Source organism: Leptonotus elevatus, chromosome 2 (genome assembly GCF_054856555.1).
Source record: "Leptonotus elevatus isolate MCC_2025b chromosome 2, RoL_Lele_1.0, whole genome shotgun sequence".
Lineage (NCBI taxonomy): Eukaryota > Metazoa > Chordata > Actinopteri > Syngnathiformes > Syngnathidae > Leptonotus > Leptonotus elevatus.
In genome coordinates this window covers 22,716,491-22,743,523 of record NC_141240.1, presented here as the reverse complement: position 1 = coordinate 22,743,523, position 27,033 = coordinate 22,716,491, and the positions used below count along the sequence as shown (strand labels likewise).

At 40.1% G+C, this 27,033-nt stretch overlaps 1 protein-coding gene across 8 annotated transcripts in view; it reads left to right on the top strand.

The window, feature by feature from the left end:
- The window catches only part of plekhg5b (pleckstrin homology domain containing, family G (with RhoGef domain) member 5b), a 76,021-nt gene that overhangs the window by 26,543 nt on the left and 22,445 nt on the right, over positions 1–27,033 (top strand). Inside the window, exons 1-10 of one of the 8 annotated variants that reach the window (XM_086069533.1) lie at positions 7,738–7,812; positions 7,904–7,937; positions 8,252–8,422; positions 9,035–9,183; positions 21,465–21,606; positions 22,199–22,298; positions 22,385–22,445; positions 22,661–22,752; positions 22,891–23,027; positions 24,179–24,345. In XM_086069533.1, coding sequence (XP_085925659.1) covers positions 21,564–21,606; positions 22,199–22,298; positions 22,385–22,445; positions 22,661–22,752; positions 22,891–23,027; positions 24,179–24,345 — 600 coding nt within the window. In that variant the 5' untranslated portion in view covers positions 7,738–7,812; positions 7,904–7,937; positions 8,252–8,422; positions 9,035–9,183; positions 21,465–21,563. Of the gene's footprint in view, positions 1–7,717; positions 7,938–8,251; positions 8,423–9,034; positions 9,184–12,016; positions 12,038–18,174; positions 18,295–18,661; positions 19,135–21,464; positions 21,607–22,198; positions 22,299–22,384; positions 22,446–22,660; positions 22,753–22,890; positions 23,028–24,178; positions 24,346–27,033 lie in introns of those variants that run through there. The other 7 variants (XM_086069530.1, XM_086069531.1, XM_086069529.1 and 4 more) reach the window with 7 other exon arrangements.

The following is a 27,033-nucleotide window of genomic DNA, read 5'->3' as shown; positions in this document are numbered from 1 at the left end:
ATAAACTGATGGCGTAATTTAATAGTGGTTTCTTGGTATCCTTAATTAGCGATTGGATATGATTTCGTGATGGCGTTGTGTTGATCTTAGTCGTTGAGAGTTGCTCCACCACACGGGGAAAAAAGAAACGGCCACGAAATGCCGTGGACCATAACAACAAGTCAAGTTAGAAGACACGCCACCGTGCGCTTCGAGGGTCCATTTCAAAATAAAAGCCTACCAACATTGACGTCCATGTACTAATTAGTTGATAGCCATTCATTTAGTAAGCCTTCAGTAGGCAGCGCATTGCGTGGTGGCTATCTTGACTCGTCCTCGCATTTGATCCGAACGAGTTATGGCTCAAAGATCCGTTGCACTACTAATTAAAATGTGCACTTGCGAACAGAACGGATGATTTTATTATTATTATTATTTTAATCAGCAAACTGTAAAGTTGACGCATTTGTGGTGAATTAGTCGCAGTGTCGAGCCCTGCTGCCTGGTCGTCTTTTTCACCATCCGTCTGGTGTAAACTGCGTGGCTGCTCTCCTCTCCAGCCCCCAACTGCTTTAATTGGACATTTGAAGGAGCGGTGGCTAAGATTTAGAAATGGCGGGGCGCCGCCGCTGCATGAATAGAACGCTGGGATATATATTATGCACAAATGTACGGAAAGTCGGAAATAATCGAGCGGTTAGAATGTCCCGCTAAAGTTATACTAAAGTTTGTTGGTGGCTACAAAGATTTCAGCTTGAACTATTTACAGTGGAACCTCTGAGTTTGAACGTCTCGGAAATTCGTACAATTCGGACTTCAACCCAAAAATCTGAGTAAAAAATGCCTCGGAGTTTGAACTCATTTTTAGAGTTTGAACACCCAAGCAAAGCAAGCTAAGTCGAGTGAAGTCGAGTGAAGTCGAGTGAAGTCGAGTGAAGTCGAGGGAAGTCGAGGGAAGTCGAGGGAAGTCGAGGGAAGTCGAGGGAAGTCGAGGGAAGTCGAGGGAAGTCGAGGGAAGTCGAGCGAAGTCGAGCGAAGTCGAGCGAAGTCGAGCGAAGTCGAGCGAAGTCGAGCGAAGTCGAGCGAAGTCGAGCGAAGTCGAGCGAAGTCGAGCGAAGTCGAGCGAAGTCGAGCGAAGTCGAGCGAAGTCGAGCGAAGTCGAGCGAAGCCGAGCGAAGCCGAGCGAAGCCGAGCGAAGCCGAGCGAAGCCGAGCGAAGCCGAGCGAAGCCGAGCGAAGCCGAGCGAAGCCGAGCGAAGCCGAGCGAAGCCGAGCGAAGCCGAGCGCTCACGTTGCGGTAGTGGAGACGAAGCGCTGCTCATTTCCAGTCAGATCGTGAATACTCCCGGAGGTGCTCCATACTCGCGAGTGTATTTAGATTTTTCCACAACAATTTTTTTCCTACGCCATGGGCCCAAAGAAAGACAACAGTGCCAGTGGTAGCAAAGAAAAACATGCAGTGCTACGACCCACAGTGGAATTACCGCGACTACTTCTGTAAATACTGGCACGAGGACCCTCCCTTAGCTGTTCAACAACATGCCTGATGTTAAACAACGCACGCAAGGACCGCTTAGTAGTCTAACAACATGCTCAATGTAAAATACACAAATTCGGCACTGAACTAAAGCTAGCATTAACAGCGTTTATCATCCACTGATGCCATCACACCACAACAAAAAAGGTAAGGTATTTTTTATTGTTTAAATACTGTACAGGGTATTAATGTAAAAAAAAAACATAAATAGAAATGAAAATGAAAATAGGAATTTTCTGTTTTTGGAGCTTGGGAACGGATTCATTGCATTTACATTATTTCCTATGGGAATTTTTTTTTCGGAGGTTGAACAATTCGGACTTTGAACACTTCGCAGGAACGAATGATGTTCAAACTCCGAGGTACCACTGTATTATTTTAGGTGAAGCTGAACTTCCCTTGCAGTCTTAGAGGAATCACCACTGTAACAGTTTCACGTGTATCTGTGTTTAGAAAGCAAAGCATGGAGAATCGCTCACCAAAATGCATGAGCGCAGTCGGTAAATGGGGTGATCAATGAAATTTCCCCACTGTTTGCGTTATTCTTGCCACTTTGCGGCAAAAAAAAAAGAGAACTGCGGATCTCAATGGGATTTTCCTGGTTAAATAAAAAAAAATCTGTGTCTTTCTTGACAATCACACCATGTTTTTGTAAAATATAATGTAATGATGAATAAAATATAACATAATAATAAACTTGATACAGAGTGACAGGACCTTGATTTAAACCAATATAAGTTATAACTGCTCTACAAGGTTAACTATTAGGACTCAATAATTGACAGTTCCTAAAATTACCATAAATGGGCTTAAATTTGGTAGCAATGACAAAAATAGTACTGTACAGCTCTGTCTACTTATTCGAGGAGATCTTGTAAAGATTCACATAATGAGCCTCAATAAAACTATTTCACTTGAACTTTAGCATTTTCTTACACTTGTTTTCATGACCTGACTCACATTGCTAAGGGCCTTTGAGGATGTGATATTCCCCCAATGTCACAATTTCTAATGTTTCTGGTGAATTTATGACATGGAGGTGTGAGGTAAGAGCTTGTGAGGTACTGGGAAAAACACGCTTTTGTTGTGGTGGTTTTAAGCACATTTCAGCCCCTCTGCCTTTTGACTACATGCAAATGTTGTTTGAAGTCAGAGAAAGCTTTGACAAACTCAGACCGGGTTAAAACCAAAATTTTGTTTTCATCCAGTAAGCAATTTTGTGTATTAATCTGGTTTGCAGAAGTTGTTGCCTAACAAAAGGCTGTAACATTTAAAAATACATAGCAACACAGTGTAAAACTGAAAATAGATACAATATGAACAAATAGGCTACATAAAACCTATTTTATTTGGCTACTTCCTGATTGATGGGGGATGCCTAATTCTTTGACAAGATTGTAGAATTTGCATCCTAAAGGATGGTTAAAATCTCATAATGTCTTAAATACTGTTTTTGTGCCTTTTCTGGAAAATGACTATATTTCCTCTAGTAGTGACTTCAACTTCTATGATGCAATGCCTCAATTGCTGGGTGTGTCATCCACTTAAACAAATCAGCACCTCATCAAAAATAGACCCCGTGATTGCCAGTGTTGTGTTGATAACTTGCCCCCCCCCCCCTCCCCCCGAAGATAAAGACCTTGCAATTTAAAAAACTAAAATAAATCAGCCTTTCTTTAAATCTCTTTAACTTACAATTGAACATAGTTTAAAATATATATATATTACTATTAGTTTTTTTATGCTGGTGTCTTCGACAAAGGATGTGCGACAGGCACAAACAATTAACCTCTCCCTGTTTCAACAAGCTGTACCCAAACAGATCTGACTTTGTTTATTGGCACAATTATTTACTGCGATCAGGCGCAGGTGCCCCTCCTTGGTACCTTGTTGTCATCATCGCCTTTGCTAATTATGCTGCCACGTGTTTTCAAGATATTTTGCTGTCTATTGGGATTATTTTGATGCGGGTTACTGTAAATCCAGGAGATTAAAAACCTCCTGCAGGGTGTTTTGGCTGCAATGCAGTTCTGAGTTTAACCTAGAGTTGATGCAGTCCTCTCTAGATTTGCAGCAGTTTGTGCTTGGTGCTAGTCGCAGCTTGCTAGTCCTTTTGCCTCCCACCTCTGTCCTATAAACCTTGACGGGGCAGGACCAGGCAAGTGTAAGGTTTGGCTTTCCATGGAAACAGGCCCTTCCCTCCAAACAGCTGGAGCCCAAGGCTTTCTATATGTTGTCACTCACCTCTTTGCGCCACGATGTGGATTGCCTCATTTTCGTCTTTTCTCACCTTCTCTTGTCTCAGATTGGTTTTTAGCCCTTCTGTTCTGCCGCCGCTGCTAAAAATCTCAACAAACTAGCCACTGATATGCTGATGTGCAGTATACACAACCATTAAGATACTTGTCCCCTTAATGTACTGTATGTGTCAAGGGTTGTAAAGTATTAGGCAGCATTTATGGCTTCTCTGTCCTGATGTCAATGGTCTCTCAGAACTTCTTCCATACCAAATTCATTTGACATTCACACATTTAATTTAAAGGCGATAAAAGTAGTATTGTTTTGACTATTCTTTTATGTTAAAATTGTATTTTGCAACATGAAAAGTCAAACATTGATTGAAAAGAACATTTTAAATATTGAAAGTGATTGTCTTTGTAAATAGAAGACATGCACCACACGGAAATCAAAACAGTCTATTTGGAGACTCATTTTCAGGCATTTTCAAACTCAGATATTATATAAACAAACAGCCAGCACAACACTGTTTTGAATCAATGTTCAGTTAAAAACCGTCATACAAAATATCCTAATTCAAATTTGCCCTTTTTGAGAAAATGCTATTTGAAATGTCAATTGCACCTCATTATCCCAAACAAGTCAACTCATGCTTGTTTTGCTTATTTAAAGCATATAAAACAAAATGAATGTAACACTGGAAAAAAGTCTTAGTTTGAGTCGTGACCTCAGCATGCTCCAACAGGCTTTGTATGACACTCACACACTTTGTCAGCCGCACACTAATCACAGTCCACTTGCCTGTTAGTACTTTTCCAACCATTGATGATGCTATGACACTGCAGCACAAATGACTCTGCCATTATGACGCATACAGAAGAAGCACCGGGAAATGTTTGTTGCAAATTCTACAATGTGGTTTTTTTCAGAAACTAGTGGTCTGCCTTGGCCTAGGATGGTGACCCAGTTTGAGATTCAGTGTTGTTTTCCCTTTAAAATCAATTACCAGACTTTACTGTTTCCAATATTGCATATAAAATATATTGCAGAAATAAAATAAGCAACCTTACTGAGACTTGTGCTGTTGTTTGTGTGTGTGAATGTATTTTGAACGGTGAATAATAGCCACCGTGACAACTTCTGGTTCTTGACAAGCTGACACCCCAGTTTAAACAAGAGCTCTTTATACCTTTAAAATTAACCGGTTTGAAAACAAGTTGTTACCAATAAACTGGTAGCATGAAATGACATAGGCCTGTTTAATCGATGTCCATGCTGTCCGTAATGTGACAATGTGCCGGCAGAAAAAATTCCATGGAGCCGTTCCATTTTGAGTCCACATAGTACCTGATTTACAGTTTTATTTAACCTTATGCATCCACTGGAAATACTTTAGAAACTACAGTAAAACCGAATGTTCAATAGTATCACTTTAAATATGATGTTAAAATGTTTAGTAAACATTTTGGTTTATTGCACTAAGACCGAGTAGTTTGACGCGACCGTGTAATAAAATAGATGGATAGTATACGTTTGAATGAGATACTGTAAGTCAATATGGCTTTGTAGATATATGGTCATGATAACACACTATATACTGTATTTGCACCACATTTACCATTTTGATCAAACTGGATTTATCATTTGTTGGACTATGACGTGTTTTTCAGCAACAGTACATTGAGTTAACCATTTGAATTGATTCGGTCATTCTGTACAAATAGCAAATGCGGATCTTTGTTGTGAGTCGAAGCGCTAGAAGTTGGTGTTTATGGTTTTCTCGGATTGTGTTGCTACTTTCAGTCGGGACTTCAGGGATGTTGATGTTCACCTATGTTTAGATATGGCCTCACGTCTCACTCCTGGACCGTGTTTTCTGAGAACAACCCAATACTGCTTGAAACATTGTTCGTGAGGTAAAGTTTTTCTAATTCTGACAGTTTGATCCTGGAATTATTTATTTCTGACATCAACCAGCATCCTGGAGCAACATTTCCACTGTACAATTTGTCTTGACTAGGAAATGCAAACACAAATGACCCCCATTCAAGAGCATCCCAGTCAGGATTCAGGAAGCATTGCAACAGATAGGGAATAACAGGAAGAGGCTACCTGACTGGCCTTTCAATGAAATTGTTCCTTGTATGGGCCTTCTAGTCGGGGTTCAGAGACTTAAGAGGAGGCCACAAGCGAGAAGGGGTTATGATAACAAGTTCTCTAAACGAGCCTGCAATCATGTTTAGCTCATGTATGTAAACTGCATCTTAATGAAATGTTAAGTCTGCACGGCTCAGCTGGAGAGGCATTGCAAAGCTTTTCCAAAAACTCAAAATGTACGATTATGGCTGCCCAACTCGAGCAGACTTACTCTCCATATTTGAAGCCAACCAAGCAACCGGCCAACGGGCCAAGAATATGTGGAAATTTACAGCAGTATCTCAGGGGAAATATTTGCTTTTAATCCTCTCTGCGCGTCTGTGCTTTGTTTCTTATGCCGACTTGCTCATCCTCATTATCCTCACACTAGTGCTTTCCTTTGTTTGCCATTGCACTGCGGACTTCCCGGGAAGACTTGGTGGAATTCAAAGCTCATGGTCGGTCAGGGGGTTAATGCCAAGGTCGGGGTCAGAGAGGCAAGCCCCCCACTACCCCAAACTATTCATTCCACCCCCAACAATGGCATTGCCAGTTGGGTCTGATCCTTCATGTTAATTGCATTGCTGCCCTCCCCTCTTTTAAGAGTAGCCTCCTCTAATTAAGACTGACAGCGGGAGACATGGATTCAACAGGTTGCTTTATTTTGAGCAACTGATGTGGGGTGGGTGGGTATTAAAGAGCCACCCGCTCCTTTACCATATTGCAAACACGTGCCACCCCCTCCCACTTTTGCCTTGGGGGCGCCCTCTTGTTTTTGTGAGCTAGCTAATTGCGAGGGATTTCAATGCAGTCATCTCGGATTAGACCGAATAACAAAAGAGCGGCCTTAACTGTGCCGCCCTTTATCTTGGAAGTTAGAACTGGAAGTTGGAATGACATCACTCCCAAAATGCCTTGAGATTTTGTTTTGTTATTTTATGAATTGGAATTAGTCCACCACTTGCTTTTTTTTGCTTTTCTTAACCTTTTTCACAGCTGTCATTTTTTTACATTTAAACAGCAATCCCTGTTTCCTGCACGGTACGGTCAAAACCAGATAGTAATTCTATTACTTCCATGTTCCATCATTTTTACATTTAAACAGCAATCCATGTTTCCTGCTCGGCACGGTCAAAGCCAGATAGTAATTCTACTTCCATGTTCCGAACTTGCTGCAGTGAAACCAAAAGCAAATCAAGCATGGTCTCAAATGGTTAGACTGCCTCGACTGCTAGTGAGCAGGATGTTTTGTGTTACCAAATATGGTTTCTTGTGCAATAAGTGATCAAAACAATTACGGGAAGCCTCCAGGTATTATTGTGACGGTGCAATGCACTTTTCGGGTTTTGACCTGCAAGACCATTACAGATGTCAACAAGCAGTTTTATTACTTTTCTCCTTGATATTTCCAGTTAAGAATTCTGTCCAAAAATGATTTGAGTCCATTCTGACCTTTTGTGACAACTAAATGTCACATTTGTCCACCTTGTATGACAAAGGCGTTACTTTCCCAGTTCCCATCCTTTTCCATGTTATCACTTTTAATAAGGTGACCATAGTATTAACCCTTCAACTTAGGTTGAAAATGAAATGAAAACCTCTAACACCAAAACAATCACCAGTAAAGAGAGATTTTCCCATCTAAGTTGGGGCTAAAGTGACAATGTGATGTGGATCAGCCAGAACCTTAGGGAGGAAAAGAGGAGTTGATGTGAGTCAGCTCGGATGTGTGTAAGCTTGTGTGGGTGTGATGGAAGGGAAGGTGGGCGGGGCCTATGACTTTCTGCCTGTGTGTTACCGTGTGGGGCTGTCAGACTGCTGTCAAAGTGAACACATCCACTGTCATATTTTGTGGATCAGGAATATCATACAAGGCGGAAAGTGACTGGAACATCCTCACATATATGAGCAAGTTTGAACCAGGTCGGAACTAGAACTTTGACCTTCATTGTGTCCCATTGGACCTTGTCAATATTGATTTTTTTTTTTTTATTCTTCCACTGAAACTCCAAAGGCTTGTATTTCCTGGGAACGTGCCGTTTTCTATGGTAGGTACCAATTGAATAACTTAACTTGTATTGTAATATGACTTTTACTGCTCATCAAGTTTCCATTCATTCTTGGTCAAAGTAAAGGCAGGTGTGCGACATTAGAATTGACAATGGCGGCTTTTGTTTTTCCATGTCTTGAGTGGAACAGCACTTTGTCTGTTTTTCTTCCCAAGTGTGCGTATTTCACATCTGCTTCTTATATCAACACACCAGCCTCCCTCCTGGCACACGCCAACCTTCTCCTAAACAGTAAAAAAAAAAAAAAAAAAAAAGTCTCAAACAAATCCTTCTCTGTGTCAAATTTGGAACAGCTCTTATCCAAATCAGCAGTCAGTGTTGGGATTTCAATTTTCCTGGGCCTTGTGCACCATCCCCCCTTGTCTATCTGTGTGCCTGCCCTCAAGCTATGGATAGAATGGCCGCTCGTGCAACAGACTCTGTGAGCTGCTACTGCTACATTTGACTTTGAGCCCCAGCTGCAGGTGAGTGGCACTTATCCCGCCAACGTGGTTTGGATGGTCAAGGCTCAGTTCTTGTTGGGTTTTAATGTCAGGAACCATTTTTAAGTGTTTCCTTTTGTGTGTGTGATAAAAAACAGAACAGTTTACCGATCTGGAGTGTATAAATCTTTTTTTTTTTTTATGCATTTAAACCTAACATATTAACATGTTGCTTGAACATTGAGGAAGTTAAAATTGTTAAAACTGCCATTTGTCAGATAGGAGAGCTTTTTTAAGTGGAGGTAATAGTTTTCGGTGTGGTGAAGATTACTGCAAGTTCAAACGGATCTTTTGCCACAGCATGTCATAAAAGTGTTGCGGTGCTCCCTGTAGGAATGTTCTGGAAACAGTTTGTTGTATAATTTCAATTTAAAAGGATTCTCTGGTGATGGTTGTTTTGATGACATTATGAAATGTAAATCATCTTTTTGTGCCAGCTGGAGATGCATATGAGAGGGGCTGTCTTGTAGATGTTATCTCTTTGATACAGCCAGAGGAGACACTGAAAATATAGTGGCACCTTGATGTATGAACGTTTACGGACAAAATATCTGAAGAAATATAGGCTCGTTTCAGCCATTCTTCATTTCTTAGGGGCGGCATGGCTCAGTGGTAGATTGGTCGTCTCCCATTCGTGGGTTGGAACCTCACTCCTGGTGACCATGTCGAAGTGAGCAAGACACTGAACCCCGATTTGCTCCAAGTGGACCTGCGTGGCAACAGTTGACCGTGAATGGGTGAATGTGAGGCATTGTAAAACGCTTTGAGCACCATATGCTGTTGTTAAAGCACTATATAAAAATGTCACCTTTATCCTTTGGTTGACAAATCATCGTGGTATCAATGCAGGAGTTTCAGTTGTGCTTTTTCGTGCACCGTATAAACATACTTCAATACGACACATAGGATTATCTTTGTTTCTTGCTCCAAAAAAACCCTACAAATTGATGGCGATAATGTTATAAGCCTAATTGTATTTTTTTTTTCGAAAAAAGAAATGTAATAGCTAAGAAGAGATGGGTGTTGTTTATTATCTCACATTGCAGTTTTGTTTGGCGAAAGCAACCATTTGATTTGTTCTATTAAAAATCAAGAAGCAAAGAAGGCAGCTGATGTGGTGGCGAAAGGGATTTACTGTTTTGATACAGGGAAAACATGAACTCATAAAGGTTGGAAAATTTGTGAGGATTTATGAAGTCATTGGTGAGAGCGTTACTGTTTTACAATAGTTATCTATGAGTATATAGCTTCTTTATTTTGAAAAGGCTACGACATTGTTCAGATATTTTCTACCAAAAGAGCATAATTTATTTTTACGGTTAGTTTTTATAGTGTGCTATATTTATTGATTCAAAACGAATTAAACACAACTTCATTCTGGGGATGGAATGGATAAATTGTAATTACGGTACATTAAATTCAAAGGGAAATGTTGCTTCGGTTCGTAAACGTTTTGGGTTTCGGAGCAAACTCACATACTTCACTTTGTCGACCAAGGGTCCTAAATAAATTTGGTGGTATTTAAAGTCCAATTGAAGTATAGTACATGTGTCCACCTCTAACAACACAAGATGTGCACCACTAAGTGTTTATCAAGCAACACAGCTGGCAGAAACAAAGAAGTTGCATACAGAAATATATACGCAATACTGTAATGGATCAAAGGGGGAGCCAGTTACAGTCACTTTTGCCTTAATTGCGTCAAGACAATCGCAATTAATCAACCATCTATATCACACAATCAATTGATTTCTGAACAATGTATCATTTTGCCCATCCATAGTCAACATGTCCGAAAGAAATTGAGCTACATTGTGATCAATTTAAGAGGACAATATTATTGCAGGTCCTAATAGTTTGCTGCCATGTAGTAGAAATTAAATTGAGTAATACGTTTGAATGAATAAACCAGAAATTGTAGTGTAAGATTAAGAAATATGGCAAATACGTGCGACTGTTACCATGGCAACCAAAGCTGTCAGTGACCATTACAGACTTAATCTATCACTCTTTGTTTGTGATTTTAGGAAAATGTAACATTTCTGTTTGTTTTATTTTTCCTATAACTTTTCATACTTTAACTTGGACCCTCCCACCAACACAGTATGTGAAATATAATGATCAATTTTCCTTTTTTTTCCTTCTTTTTTCTTTTTTTTTTACTAAATTAAAGTAGCCAACTAGATAATAGGTACATGTAATTACAGGTCTTACTCATATTGGCGTTATGTTTTAGATTAACCATTTTTTCAATGCTTTTTGAAAGCAAAGTTTTCCATTTCCCAATCTGGGAAAGTCTACTTTTCTGTCATCATGCATCACTGAGCAGATGATGATTGCATTACGGAAGCAGGACTTCATTTCATCCCAGACACTGACTCACATAAAGGTGTACTATAAATATGAGCCTCACTTGTTGAATCAGTTTTTTTGTTTGCTTGTTTGTTTGTTTTTTGTTTGTTTTATATACATATCTTACACAACATTGTAGTTAAGTGGACTGCATGCTGATAGAATAGTGACACACAAAGCAATGATCAGTCAGTCAATTGACCAGTGGTTGGTTGGAGCCCTTAATTGTCCCAGAATCTTCATTATTCATCATAGCATGTTGGGCAATTGTACTGTAACTTTTCAAATTGGTGTAATTTACCAAGATGACTGTCCCTGTCTAGTGAGCATGAGATTATTCACAGGCTTGGCTGCCCTTTCTGCTTTCCACACCCTTGAAGATTTAGGATCTGATATATTTATAAAAAGCAGACTAGTTACTGGGATAATGAAAAATAAAAATAAACAAGGTACAAAGTACAAACAAAAAACAGGAATAAACTTACTCGTACCAAAATAAGCCAGACACGACTCAGAAGAGCAGGAAACAAGGTGTGACAAAGACAATAAACCGAAAAGGACTGAAAGAAAGCAGAAAACTAAACACAAACTGACGAGATGAGAGACACCTGGATAAGACACAAGTAGCGCAGGGAGCTGATTGGATAAGACGGGACCGGGTTGACAACCACAGGTGAACGCAATAACCTAAGGAGAAATGGCACACAAGGAAAACATGACAAAACTTTTAACGGCTGTAATGTATATGCCAAGTCTGGAGTGGCGCTGTAGCGCAGTCAAAGGGAATCAACAGAAAGCGTAGAAGAAGAATCAGCGAAGAAGACGAAGACTTTTTTTAAAAACTTTATTGAAATCTACAGAAAAAAACATGGCTTTGCATGTATCAAAGCAACATGAAAAAGACGAACACAGGAGAAGTAACAGTGGCGGGTGTTTCAAGTACAACACTGCTTGCTGAACGTGGGAATAAAGAAGCAAAGTATGTTGCTGCAAAAGCATAAGCAAGCTAAGGAGGCTGCGCAAAACGACTACGACATGGCCAGCCGCCATTGTTGTTGACAGACTGACAGTCACGCGAGAATTGGCACATACGTCATCGAGCTGCGACAATGCGTCGTCATCGAGCTGCGACCATTACGTCTTCACTGGAGGAGTATCCTGCATATGGTGTCCAGACGGACGCGTACGGGCTGCGTTTTGAAATCTTTTCAAGCTCCGAAACCGCGCCATCGTGCGGCCTAAACGGTAAGAAACTTGTGAGGATACATACACGGAACTGGCTTTCGTGTGGACGGGGCCTAAAACTGACTAAAACCAAAACTCAACAAAATCCCAGATCATGACATTATCCTCACTGGGGTCACAGATCAGGATAATCAATTAGGAACATCTTTAGAGCAGAGATCACCAACGTAGTGCATGTGGCACCAGGTAGCACCCAAGGACCACATGAGTAGCCTGCAGGCTTTTTCTAAAAACAGCTCACCTGTGGTGGGACATTGGGATTTACTGGGAATGTTGTAGAAGTGCTCATTTCAAAATGTAAACACTAGTAGAATAAAGTGTTGCATGTTTATATTTGTTTCCTACCATTGTTGAAAAATCATTTTGAAAAATCCTTGTGATCTTCATGTTGATTAATATTATTAATTATTAATAACGTAATTAAAAGTAATTTGCGCAAATTTGTTATTTCAGAAATATGTACCAAAGTGTGGTAGGCAGCCTTTTGCATTAATCAGTAACCAAGAAGTAGCTCTCAGTTTGGTGACCTCTGCTTTAGAGCCAGTCGAGCCAGTTTTGCTTTTGCTGACTTTAGTCAGAAAAGAGAAACTGGGCTCAAAATCAACAGGACATCTTTGCTATCTACTGTATGTACGGTGTTTTATCAACTGTATCATCTTTTCAACTTCCTTCATGTAGCCTACTGGAGGAAATAGGCGGAATGATAATTTGCTTGGCAGGTTTCCATTGGCTAAATTTTTGATTGAAATCTGATTTCATTGATTCAATTTTCTACCCATATTAATTCATTTGCGCACACAACACAGTCCGTGTAATTTTCCCCTTTGGCTTTTGGTCCACACAAAAACGGTTTTAAGCCATGACAATTATGAATGGCATTTTTTTTTCTTGGTAGGCTACATGCAGAAGCAAGACTTGTTTCCTTGCACTATTGGGGACCATACTAATGCTCTTGCTACAATGCTCACCTTGTGTTTTAGTTTCTTTCTTTTTTCTCCAGACATGTTTTTTTTTTCCAGTAAAAAGAAAAATCTCTTATCTTGCTGACAGTTTTGGCTATCGCTTCAGCCTTCGTCAGAGCTCTGATGATAAGAAGATAAGAGATTATTCCCTGTACTGGGGATGGGGGGGCTTTAAACACATACTGATACTCGATTGACTGTTTTTAGAAAGTCACTACTGTACATATTCATAGAGATTTTAGCAGGTGTAGTTCTTGGATTATTGCATGTTTACTGTTTAGTTAACATTAAGTTTGACAGACAACTTCATGCTCATAAAACGCTAAGTGGGCTTCTATAGTTATGGTTATAGCCACATGCTGCTTTGGACTGTAGGCCTAATTGGCAGCCTGTGATTGTTTCCAATTAGACAGAAGTGAAGTTGATGGCGTGGATAGGTTCGTGGGTGAGCGCAACCCATCTCAGCTGAATTTGGACAAGCGGCAATCGCAGGGTACATGATCAACAACTGTTCTTGTTTTTTGTTTTGTTTTATGGTTTTATTGAACATATAAACATAAAGAAAACTAAAAACACATCACAAGTATAAAATATAAGTTGAAGTAAAAAAGAAAAAACAAGAATAGGAATAAAGAAAAGATTTTATGTTCAAAAGGGGTAGGAGGAAGTTAAACACGTATCTAGTCCTACCCCTTATTCGTTTTATGTTGATACAATGAAACACAAAAATGTCTAAACCTATCATATATACAAGTGCACTTCAACTTACGCATGTAATCTGCTTGATACTGCTTTTGAATGTCACCATCAAGCAAACATGTTCAGTGTACAACTATTCTGTTCTTCTAAAGAAAGTAGGAAAACACTCTGAAATCATGTGTAGGCGTGATACTGTATTAATGGACAACACTATTTTGAAATATTTTCATACATAAGGTGTATTATCTTTGTGAAGCAATGTATGCTACATAGTTTATTCTAATTGTTCCGTATGTTTATTTATTAGACTTAACGCGATTACGCTAGGTTCGGACTCGACACAAAATATCTGTGTTAGTGTGACAGCATCAATAGGCGAGTAGGACTGCATTTCCCATGATTCTTTGACACAGAAGTAATTCTAATTCCGTTATGATGAAAATATAGATGCCTGTTAGCATGTCGTGCAAAGTGAAGTTGAGGACATGATATTGTTTGGGTTTATAGATTGGATTGGGCTGGTTTTGATTAAAAAAACAATAACAATCCGGTACTGATCCAGTCACTTTGGCCTGGAACGGACTCGATACCGATCCAGTGGATCGGATCAGACCAGCCCTAAATTTTACAGACCAAACAAGTAACTGAATCATAATTAGTTTGTGCCTTTTCTGCACTGTCAATTTGAAATAATTTCCTGTTTTAAATGAAGAGTTGGAAATTAAAACTTTTTATTTAAATAAAATTAATCGATTAATTGCTAAAATAATGTATAGATTATTCCTTTATTAAAATAATCATTTGTTGCAGCCCCCAAAATTGGAACTAGTATAACTAAATATACTAAAATGCAGAGGTGGGAAGTTTTTTATTTTTTTTTGCTGGTATGTCATTTGTCATTTTATTTTAACCATGCTTACGTCATTACTTCGTCACCACTGTTTTCGGACCGACACAGGCGGGCATGATGTCAGTCCATCATTCGGAAACAAAACGGGGGTTTGCCAGTGAAAGACTGAGAGGTCCGTTGGTGCTTGACTCAGTTAGTGACAATTACACCAATGGACAAAAAGCCACTTTATCAGTGCTTAGTCCATCTTTTTTTTTTTTAAGTTTCTCATCATTCGTCTGCAAAACAGGCGTCTGTCAGTGACAGACTGACGGACAGTCCGTCTATACCAAAACCATACCTGTAAAGTCCATCCATCCATATTCAAGAGTTTTATGATGATGGCTGAACATTGACACGTGGAACATATAACTAGTCTTTTATTTCTTCGGAATAAACTGAAGGTAGGTCAGTAGCCAGATTGTGTATGACGGTCGCTATGTTATTTTGTACACTCGACAGACACATTAGTCTCTCACAGTCGTTTTGTTTTCACCTTGAAGGATCAAACACAAGTGCCTCTGTTTGAGTAGCTCCACATGTGCGTGGTCACAATCAAGCTGTTTAATGTAAGGCAGGCGCGCAGACTGGCGGCCAGTCGTGTTGCATAAGCGCTCGTCAGGCGCATCTGCTGCAACCTGCTAAACACATGCTCACTTTATATATTGATAATAAATAAGACATGGACGGGGGCCTTGGTCTGTCTCCCCCGCTTTGATCTCTGTAATCTGTCACCGGGCATCTCCCTCGCACCAAAGGGGCCAAGGTGAACCACAAATGCAAAACGCTTGTGAGGGCCCATCTCGTCTTATGTTCGTCTCCCAAGGGGACAATGCAGACTGTTTGGGAGACAAAAGTGGGGGAAAGTAACATTGAGCAGACGCACCTCAAAGGCTTGCCATGCAGACGTTGACTTGAAGTTACTCTGTAAAGTTGTGCTCTGACAGTTTGTGCTGATGGATGTGGTGTCTGCTCCAGCCAGACCATGTGTGAGCCTTCCACACATATTTCGACTGGTGATCAGGAAACCGATTCACACGGCACGTGACGGCAGGATATTTAAGCCTGATTTTTAACCCCGAATCTCCCCTCCCGACAATCGTAAGGATGCACCGATATCAAAGATAAACTTGACAGATATTGCTGCTGTGTGTGGTGTGTTAAGACTGATCTCGGCCACTCGGAAGGGCATTTGGGGCTATTCAAATGTCAAATCGGGGATATTCAACATGTTGGGTTGTTTTGCTCCACTTCTCACTGTGTGCAGTGTGTCCCGATCAGAAAGTGAGGTGGCGTGGAAGGACAGTATTAGGAAATCCAAACAGTCATGGCGTGACAGAAAGTCCGTGCTTGCACTGTCTCCGCTCCTTTCACCAACCCTTTTTCTTTTTATGTTGTTTTTCCCCCTGCTAAAAACAATGCAGAAACTATCTCCACTGGTCCGCTGTGTTTGTTTACTCTTTTGTGAGACTTCCCGTCTAACCTGGAATTATTCATGATTGAAATCGGTTTGTGTGTGATATTTTAAAGGGATACTTGAGTCATTTAGCCATTTTCAGCAATGAAAAGTTAGTATATTGTTTAGAATTAATTTGGTAACTTTTGACTCAAAATGACATCATAGGTGCTCAGGAAACTGGTAACGGCCAATCACAGCTTACCTGTTTTCTAGGTTTGGTCATTTGACGTTAGAAAACTGAGCCATGATTGGTCGTTACCTGTTTCTTGAGCACGCATGATATCATCTTGAGTCAACAGCCACTGGCAAATTGTGTTTTTAAAGGTATTAATTAATATCACAATTTTTGGGGGGACAAAATATTATCTTCTAAAAATACCTAAATGAGCAGCTTGTACATTCAAGACTGTTGTACTCGTGATTTTTTTTCTCTCGTCATGTGTGGGGTCTCTAAGAGTTTGGAAGTCTGCCAACAATTTTAAAACCTTGCCATGTGAATCAAGCTCAAGGAGATGAACATTAGCAGTTAGTAACAGCATCTCATACAATACGGTGAAATGGTGTTATATGGAGTAATGACACGAGAGGACATAGCGACATTGCTGCGGCTGCTGGCTTGAGCACTCCGCAGTGGTTTTATTTAATCAGTAGACTCTTTCCCAACATGTTAAAAAATATATATATAAAAAAAATAGGCATGGAACCCTCACATTCCTCCATATTGTGCTTTATTTTATGGTGGTCTATGCAATCCTATTTGCACATTATATTTAATGTTCTATGTAGCCTACCTATAGTGTACCATATTTACATCACATTTAATGGTATATGTGCTTCTAAAGTACCATATTTACATCATAAAATTTATGGATCACAAACAAATGGGGCTCTGATTACTCACCTTGACTTCGACAGGAAGTTAGCCTGCGGTGCCGCTCCCCCCACCTCCACCTCTCTCGCTTGGACCGGACAGACACAAACACGCACACTGTGATGCATGCTGTTACATAAGTGAAAGGTGTGCTCTGCCAGGACGGGCTGTTCTTTGAGTTTGGAGGGAAAATGCTTATCACTTTGTTACTGATACAAGCAACCATGGCTTTTAGCTCATCAAACCTACTTGGTGATTCTCCCTTTGGAACTCGTGATGGTCGCAGCTGCATTTTGAAGTCTACAAAAACAATGTTGTCTGTCAATTTACAAAATATGCATCCAAACTAATCAAAGGAAGCTCCGTCATGCGACAAGATAATGACCCAAAACACATTGACAACATAAAGGACTTCATCAGGGCGAAAAAGTGGATGGTCTTGTTTTGGCCAAATCAATCCAAAGACCTTAACCCAATAGAGCATGCATTTTACCTTGTGAATAGGAGACTGAAGGACGAAATCCCCAGAAACAAATAAGAGCTCACGGAGGCTGCAGTGAAGGCCTGGAAAAGCAAGTCAATGGTAAAATTAACTCTAAGTGAATTTCATAATGTCCGTTCCAATACTTTTGCTCATTTGAAAAGTGGATGGCTTCAAACAAAAGGGGCTCTGTCCCGAGTTGTTCAACACATCTAGATGTAATAACTATGAAATAACAACTGGAATTCTGTACTTGGGTCTGATACCCATCTTTAGATATCTTCAGTAACAAAAACAAAGGAACTGGTCTTGCCATTCCAATGCTTTTAGAGGGAACGGCACAATATTGGCATATAAAACAAAATCAGACAAAGATCAAAGAGAGGCTGTTCAATCAAAGCGGTCAAATGATCCATGTTGGCGTCTTTGTGATATGTTCTGTGCGGATGGAAATAGCTCACGTGGTGCTTGGGAGGATGAAAGGAATCATCCTGACTCACCTTCTAAGTCATTTTCTTGCAGACTTGCATGTGTTTGTGTTATCACCATGTAATCACTGATGACACACAAACCCCTGCGGAATGTGTGTGCATACACGGTAAAATGCCTTTAGTGTCACAAAAAAAGTTATCGAACCACTGTCATACATGAGGTCACGCGATGCGTCAAAGTACCTTGTGAGAGCTGCAGTGCAGAGTGTGTCACAGGTGCAACTTTTTGTGCGTTTTGTTTTTGTAGAAGTATAGAACAAGGTCAGCAATCTTTTGAAACCCAAAGAACTTCTTGTGTAAGGAGCAATGCAAAGGGCTAGCAGTTTGGGATAGGCAACATTTTGACCCTGGAATTTTTTTTTGGTGTAAATTCAGTCATGGAGCAAATTCAACTTGTAAATCAAGGTAATAATACTTTATTTTGATTCCTGATTAAACAGAATAATTTGTTGATTGTCTTGGAAATTCTCTCAAAATAGTGAAGTACAAAAAAAATCGAATCCACCTTAAAGGAAAACATTAGGTTGATGTGCAGTGCAGTAAATCTTTTTTGGACATGGACGCATTCGAGCTCCTCTAGTATCTTTCTAAAAATAACTTGTTCTCTCTCAGGACCCAGCTCAGTCTGGCCCTTTCATTGTGAGCGTGGCTGGAAATGAGAGGAAGGGGAGGGGTTGTAGCCATGAGAAAGGGAAGGAGGGAGGAGGAGTTTCTTGCTCGTGGTGGGTCGAACAGCTCTGTTTAATCTCTGTTGGACTGTCAGATGGTTTTGACAGAGCACAGGCACCAATTAGGCCCCAAGATTAGGCGAGAAACTCTTTCGTGAAAGCTTCTGGAGGAAAGTTTTTCCTCCTTTTTTTTTTTCTTCCCGTGTGCTTTATATTTCCCGTGGAAATTCCTCATCCTCATTCCCTTCCCTAGTCCTAACCCCCAACCCCCTCCCGTCCGTCCCTTCCAAGCTGTGATTATAGCTGGCTAGACATTGAGAGGAGGGGATTATTAATTAATGAAGTGGGGGTAGGTTGTTAGCAGCCTGGCGAGGTGGCCAACTCGACGTTTGGCCAGCGTGGATATGGAGCAGTGTCACACTCACTAGTAGTACTCTGGCTTGATGAGGTCTTTAGTCCTTTTCCCGTGACGTCAACGGACTACTTCCTCTTTGACAGGAAGTGGTATATCCTTCTTCCTGTTCAACTAGTTATGAAGTCATTGGAATCACACTTGAAGATATGAGAATACTTTTGGGTATGTCTTTTTTTGTCTTTCTTTGTTAGCCGTTTAAATCGTAGGTTAGTCGACATTAGCATAAAATAATATTTCGGTATTGTGGTGCAAACATTTCTATTAATCCTGTATTGCCATAATGCATTGTAAGATATACATGTTAAACACATGGTTTATAGCAACAGGTGATAGTGGGAGAACCATGACAATTATTTTAATTGCAATTTCATGACTTTCATTTATCACTACAGCCAAACAACATTTTAAAAGGGTCCCACAATTAAGGAGAAGTCAACCCAAACATTTTCTTTACAATAATATGTTCTATGCAGCCCCACTAGTCTAAACATTCTGATTGTTGTGTTTGAGGAATATGAGTTAAGCAACCAAATGTACCCATTTACATCCATCTCAGGGGGTAGCCATTTTGCCACTTGCTTTCCATGACAACAACATAGCAACTGTGATGTCGTTTTCAGTAGACAACAAGTGGCAAAATGGCTGCCCCCTGAGGTGGATGTACAGTATATGTGTGGATCTGGCTGCTTAACTTGTATTCCACAAATGCAATATTAATCAGAATACAGTGTTTAGACTAGTGGGGCCACATATAACCTATTATTGTAAAGATGTTCACGTTGACTTCCCATTTAAGCCTTTTTAGGTGAGCCATGTTGTGATGAGCCATGTGGCCTTGCCAGAACCAGTACTGGCCCAGTATATTTATTATATATATATGATGATGATGATGATGATGATACTTTTCAATGGTTATTTCACTGAGACAATATTACTTGTAGTATGAATATTTTTCAGTATGAATTCTGATTAGTTACCATTCGACATTTTCTGGCCTTCATATCTCACTGAAGCCACTCCTTATGGAAAGATTTAACCTGCTACACAAAGCAATTAGTGCATCACAAAAAGATCAATGATGATTGATCAATTTAAGTGGATAATACTCAAAGTCAAAGTACTGAATATAAAATATTTTAAAAGCAAGAATGTGTTGATTTCATCATGTTTAGGAAATTGGTACTGGCCCAGTCAGGCCTGCGTTCTCTGGGCCACTTTTAATGTAGAACCCTATTTAAACATCACACATTTTCCTAAAATTTGATGTCTATTGTGTATAGTGCAACATTAGTAATGCCTTTTTACTAGAGCCTGTCAAACGATAAAACAATTTAATCCGATAATCATTTTAGAATTTTGATTAATTACGATTAATTATTTAATTAAATTAGGTTTTTTTTTAACCAACATGAAGAGCACCTGTTATGTGTTCCAACATTTAATGTTATGAGGGCGTTTTCAAAAAATTTGGATCCACTGCACACGCTCAGCATCCTCTTTTTCTAATCAGTTAATTACTTGCATAATTAAAAATTGAGAAAAATGACCCCAATATTTTGACATGAACACACAAACATGTAATAAATGCTTTACTTTAATGCATGTAGTTATGTTTATTGCTCAAACACAACCAGTGCTGCCTTTAACGTAACCATCTGCTGTCAAGCTAAAGGATAATCTGTGGTCAAAATTAACAGTGCGATTAATCTGCGCTAATACATGATTAATGCGATCATTTTTTTGTGATTAATTAATCAATTAATGCTTCAACTTTGACAGCACTACTTTTTACCTTTCCTGACAACTTGATTTCATTTAAATGTATTGCTGTAGAGCCGATTGGCAACAGATTTTTCTTTTCTCAAAGCACAAGATCATTGCAGGAAGGCCTAATCAAAGATGACACTATTGTAAACACAAACAAAATCTACTCAAGCACAATGACAGGAAATACATTAGCGGGACCTCCATTGTATCTCCCTATATATCCTTGCATCCTGACACGGGTGTGCGTGAAAGCGGCAGAGGCGTGCAAGAGCCCCCTGGTGTTTATCAGACCATCACCCCTTGAGGTGAGGCATGAGAAGAGGTCGCGGAGGTTGGTTGGTGCGGGTGTTGGATCTGTCTGGTCTGAGACAGAGCTCCTTAATCCTGCAGCCTTCTGCTGCCTGTTGTCTGGACTCTGAAAAAGCTTCCAGTACATTGCTGGTCTGGGGTCAGCCTAGCTGTTCTTGGGTCTCCATTTTAGATTGTGAATGGGTAAGCCGATCTCAGATCTGTGTGCAAAGTTGAAAACTTGACAGAGCAAGACAGATGGTGTAAAGGTGGGAGTGTCAATATTTCAGTTGTCATTTAAAACGCTGTGGTTTTGCCGGAATTGTATACTGTATAATATTAAGTCTGTAGCTGTTTTTTACTTGATAATGCTCGATCCCAGTCTTCTGTTGGTTTGACATATTTTCTTTCTGTATGTTTACATTTGTAATTTGCAGGTTTGCCACCATCCTGACTGCCAAGGCCTGAATAGCAAAAGCCCCCTTCACCTGTGTGAGTCATGTGACTCGCGCTGCCACTTGGAGAAGAACGACAATATGCACTTTGACCGGCACCCCCGATTTGACTTACAACCTCAAGGTAGCATGCACCAATTTGTTTGATTTGTTTCGCAATGAGCAGGATTAAGCAAACAATATGCAACTCATTTTCCTAAAATTTTGTGGCGTTCAAGGAAGAACACATTACATTGCAACTCTGGACAGAATTGATGATAAAATAATTAATTTTCAGGTGTTGCCCTTTGAGTTACTATTTGTGCCAACTTAAAAACTTTAAAATATATATTTGTTTATGGTTCATGACCATTTAATTAGACGTCAGCCTAAATCTACATGTTTAAAAATGATGCAAATATTGACAACTGAGACTATAGTTACTTCCACCAAAAACACAAACCTAGATTTTAGTTTTAGTTTTTTTTAATGGTAGGATTCTTGTTCAAATTTGGTGAAAAGCCACATATTGTAGATACCAATAAATAACAATAAAAAAAACTATATATAATTAAATCTTAGTGTGAAGCAATTATTTTTTATCTCCATTAGATGGTCAGTTAGCATCATAAAGAAATTGCATAGAAACTGCAAAGCCACTTTCCACGGCATAACAATGACATTATAGTTACTGTTGTTATTTTACATTGTCAACAAATTATTTTGTCCCCACTTAGCCTCCATCCTGGCTCGGAACGTGTCCACGCGATCCTGCCCCCCACGGACCAGCGCCCCCTCCGACCTCGAAGAAGAAGATGAGGGGAGCAGTGACCGCGGGTTAGTAACCCTCCACTTACTGTATCTTAAAATTTATATAATCAAATGTTTTGTTTGTTTTAAATCAAATTATCCCTTATTTGCAGGGAGAAAAAAACGGGGGGTATGAAGTTGGTGAAGAAGAAGCCACGGAGGAGACACACCGATGTAGGTCGTCATCCATAAAACCTACTTGGCAGAAGCACACGTTTGGTTGTTCTTGCATATTGTGCCGCTAGGAAGTGTCTCCCAAGCTGCTATGAGGCTTAAAGCTACAGTGCCTGTGCGGTTGCTAAGGGCTAGCATGCGCTACATCAACAGTCTGGTGCAGCCAGGGAAGCTTCTGTGTAAACTAACAGTGTGTATACCCTTCCCTCCTCCAGGACCCCAGCAAAGAGTGCTTCAGTCTCAAGTTTGACCTCAATGTGGACATCAACACAGAAATAGTACCTGCTATGAAAAAGAAAACTCTGAGGTGAGGTCATATGGACTGATATGTTCATATCGCTAAAGCCCCCATAACCTCAAAGATTTTTTTATTTTTTTTAAGTTTTGAGAATTAGCATGTTTCTTTCAATTACATAATTTCTTGTCATTTGTCTCCTGGCGCCAGAGAGGTCCTCGGTCCTGTGTTTGAGAGGAACGGCATCGAGCTGTCGCGTGTCGACTTGTTCCTGGATCAGTCCAACACGCCTCTGTCCCTCAATTTTGAGGCCTATCGATTTGGCGGTCACTACCTTAAAGTCAAAGGTAAAAGCTGCACTGTTATGTCATGTCTGACTGGTAGTAATTTTGAAGTACTGGCTGAAGGTTTTGGGTCCTTTCTACAACCCAAACTGTCCAATTGTGTTTGTGTGTGTCCAAAAGCTGCAGTCAGCCGGATGTTATTGTTCATAATAAGCTAAAAATGACTCATGACGCTGGCATCAACAATACCACTTTGTTCATACAAGTAGAAAGTAAGGAGCCTTTTGATTCAATGCCAAGTGGTATATTTGACATGTGCACTCTTATCTGAGTTGACCTTTACAACAACGAGGGTAATCTGTATGGGCCAGTTTCCTCTCACACCCGTTGTCCAGATGAAAAGAGGAAAGGGAGTGGACTCCTTAAGTGAATAAAGCTAGCAAGAGAGGTGAAACACGTTCATCCCATTTACATCTGTGCTGCAGAAAAATAGGGTAATTGTAACAAAGGTTGCGCAATGAACAATGATAAAAGGACAGAAGGCAGCAGAGCTTGGCCTCAGAGCTTAATATGTGCACATTCTAACACACAAAACCAATTCTAGAAAAATCAAGTCAATATAGTGAGTTCTGATTCTTGTTAGAGAAATAGTCCAGCAAATGAAAACAAATGCTTCAGAGGTGTACCTAGTTATTGGTGCATTGATTTCACTCCCTTGCAGATTTTCACTCTAACTTATTTTACACCACTAAGTAGCATAGTTCTGAGGTTCCGGGTTTGAAAATGGGCTCCAGTCTCCGTGTGTGGAGTTTGTTTTCCCTATGCTGGCCTGGGTTTTCTCCGGATACTCTGGCTTCCTCTCACATTCCAAAAACATGCATGCTGGGTTAATTGAAGACTTAAATGGTTCATTAGTGGGAAAGTGAGTATGAGTTGTTGTTGTTTTGTCTGTGTCTATATGACCTACCATTGACTGACGCACCAAATCTGCTTTTGTAAATTAGTGCCTCTGTTTGCAGCCATGTTGTTAGTGTCAGCAGGGAGTCACAGAAATGGAGAAGAAAATTTGTCCCGACAAATAATGTCAAATAAAATGAATTACCTGACCCTACAATATAATAAATGTATTGTGTTGCACCTATATGACTTGTAGTGTAACCTCCACGTAGGCTAGTTTGTACTGGTGGTCTTAATGGTCCTCCTTTGTCCTGAAGCACGGCCTGGCGATGAGCTAAAAGTGGAGCAGGGGGTCAAGGACATGAGGTCGCTGAGCTTGCCCAACATGAAGCCCGCTGGAAGTCAGACCCCCTACATCCTTACGCCAGCCACTGAGAGGGTGGAGCACGGATCTCTGGGACGTCGCGAGGGCGCCGATGCACTGGTGAGTCATCTCACACATACAGCACACACCCTTCTCGCCTTTCTATCTCTTCACCTTCTATTGTTGTGCTCCCATCATACCTTATTGCTGTCACATCCCGTTGGTGATCCCATCGTGATGTCGTTGTACAAAGAGTATCTTGCCCAGGGGAAGTCTGGGAATTTGTTTTGGGATTTCAAGTGATACAATGCGTCAACCCTTGAATCCCATTTGAAGTCCACTTCCTGCTTTACTCTGATGTGCTTGACTGCATGGAAGTAGGACAGTCGAGTCATCAAGTTGATGGGACCTAATGACCGCTGTCACACGGCCCAGGAGTTCTATTTCCTGAAGATGAACAACTCTCTTCCATTTTCCAGCATGTCACTTTCAATGAGCTTTAGCATTAAAACTCAAATTACTATACCTAAGTTAGGCCAGTTGTGTAACTGTAACAATATATATATATATATATTTATTTTTTATTTTTTCCTTGCTGGCATACTTGGGGGGGGGGGGGGGGGCTTCACATCTACTCCTGTATATTCGAGTGTAAATTAACATCATTTAGTCTTTGAGATACAAGTTCCCTTGTAAAACGGTCCACCAGTGGCTGATACCACCACAAATTTAACACCAAATTCACTAAGAAATTAAGGGATATGTCCCCAAATTTGGCACAGTCTTCCATAATTATTTTTAGTTTTTTGTTTTTTTTAAATGTCACTAAGGAGTGTAACAAACTTTTTTTTTTTTTTTTTTTGCGTTATTGGCAAGGCACCTCCTTCCCTTGCAGCCAGTCCCCCCCCTGCTGGCCATGAGACAGAACACATAGGCTTCACATACTTCAAGTAGTATCAGGGGAAATGCAGTCTTTGGATAAAGTCATTTAAAATAGACGAATAAGCTTACCACTCAAGTAAATAAACTACCACTAAAGTTTCATGAAACACCAAGTGACATAATTACGGTATATTTGTATTTTATAAACGGCACTGTATTTCACCTGAAACATAATAAATTGGTAAAAGCTTCATAACCTGTGTGAAATGCTAACTCAAAGTTGCACTTGAACTTTGTGCTTTGATGCACTTATTTTACAAAACAGCAAAAGGCACACTTTAGGAGTTTGTTGTCATATTAAGAAATGTTTTAAATGTGTTGGCACAGGTGAGACTGGTGACGCACGAGGTGTACATAGGTGCTGATGTCAGTGTTGAGTTGGGCGAGGAAAAACAGTGGAATAGTTCTGTGACAGCTGTAGCAGCAAATCTGGAAAGTTAGTCAGCAAATGCACACACACACAAAAACATCTTTGTTGCCACGGAGTGGACGTCTGTCTGATCTATGTCGTGTTAGACCTCCTGTTGCACCATGCGATGTGTCATTGTCTTTGTGTCTGTAAACTCTTGGGTAATCATTTCTACATTAAAATAACTCTTGACTGGACAGCAAGTCGTCCAGTCAAGAGTTATTTTAATGTAGAAATGAAAAGGTTTGTTTTTGAAATGACCCTCTTGACACAGAGAATACCGGTATTGTAATATACCAAGTCAGTAGCTGGCAGTGTCACAGAAACACTACACACGCGTAAATTTTTGTCCTCCCACGTCTCCATACAAAACCATCATTTGAATCTTCTTTGCTCACATGTATGGCTCAGTTAACACTGTGCATGGTTTTCAAGCCAGACATTTCATATTTTATCCTTTCAAGTGGCACAAACGGATATTTGCCATAGCTATATATATCTAAAAAAAATAATAATAATTTTGTTTAGGTATCCTAAAGGTATTGGGTATGTGCGAAGAGAGTGCAGCGTATTCAATTCAAGTGTAAATTAGACATACACCTTCTATACGAGCTGGACAACATCGAAATGCAGAGCACAGATTCAAACAAGACAAATAAAAGGCATTTAACTCACGCTGTACATCTTACATTAGTAAAACATAGACAGTTAAATTGGTAAATTATGCAACATTAGATGTGTGTCAGTCATGAAAGGGTAAGTCAACCCAAAAATGTCCTTTACAATATGTTGTATATGTGCCCCAACTAGTCTAAACATGGTGTTCTGATTAATATTGTGTTTGTGGAATATGAGTTAAGCACCATTTTTTTCCCATCCCAGAGGGCGATTTTGCCACTTGCTGTCAACTGAAAATGACATCACAGTTGCTCAGGGCTCAGGTAACGGCCAATCACGGCTCAGCTACAGAAAACAGATTAGCCGTGATTGGTGGTACAACACTAGTGGTGTAGTGTTGGTGTGTTTGTTTGTTTTTCATGAGTCCATTATTTTTTCTAGAGTTGAGCAATTCCATGTTTGTTTGTCCCCACTATTTGCACAAAAAGAAATTAAAATGTGACGGACTACAACAATTTTCTTTCTTGCTTTTGTTTTTATTGTTTTGTAAAGCCTGCGATTGGCTGGCAACCAGTTCAGGGTGTACCCCGCCTACTGCCCGAAGCCACCTGGGATAGGTTCCATCTGCCCCCCCCCCCCCCCCCCCACACACACACACACACACACAACCAACCCCTCCCCCGCGACCCTTGTGAGGACAAGCGGTTTAGAAAATAATGGATGGAAGCCAAAAGTGTGGCATTTTTAATGAGCTGTGTTGTGGAGCATCCGTGATATTCCCTTTTTTTTCCCTCAAAAGTAAACATTTCAATGATCATCATCCAGGAGTGGTGATTCCA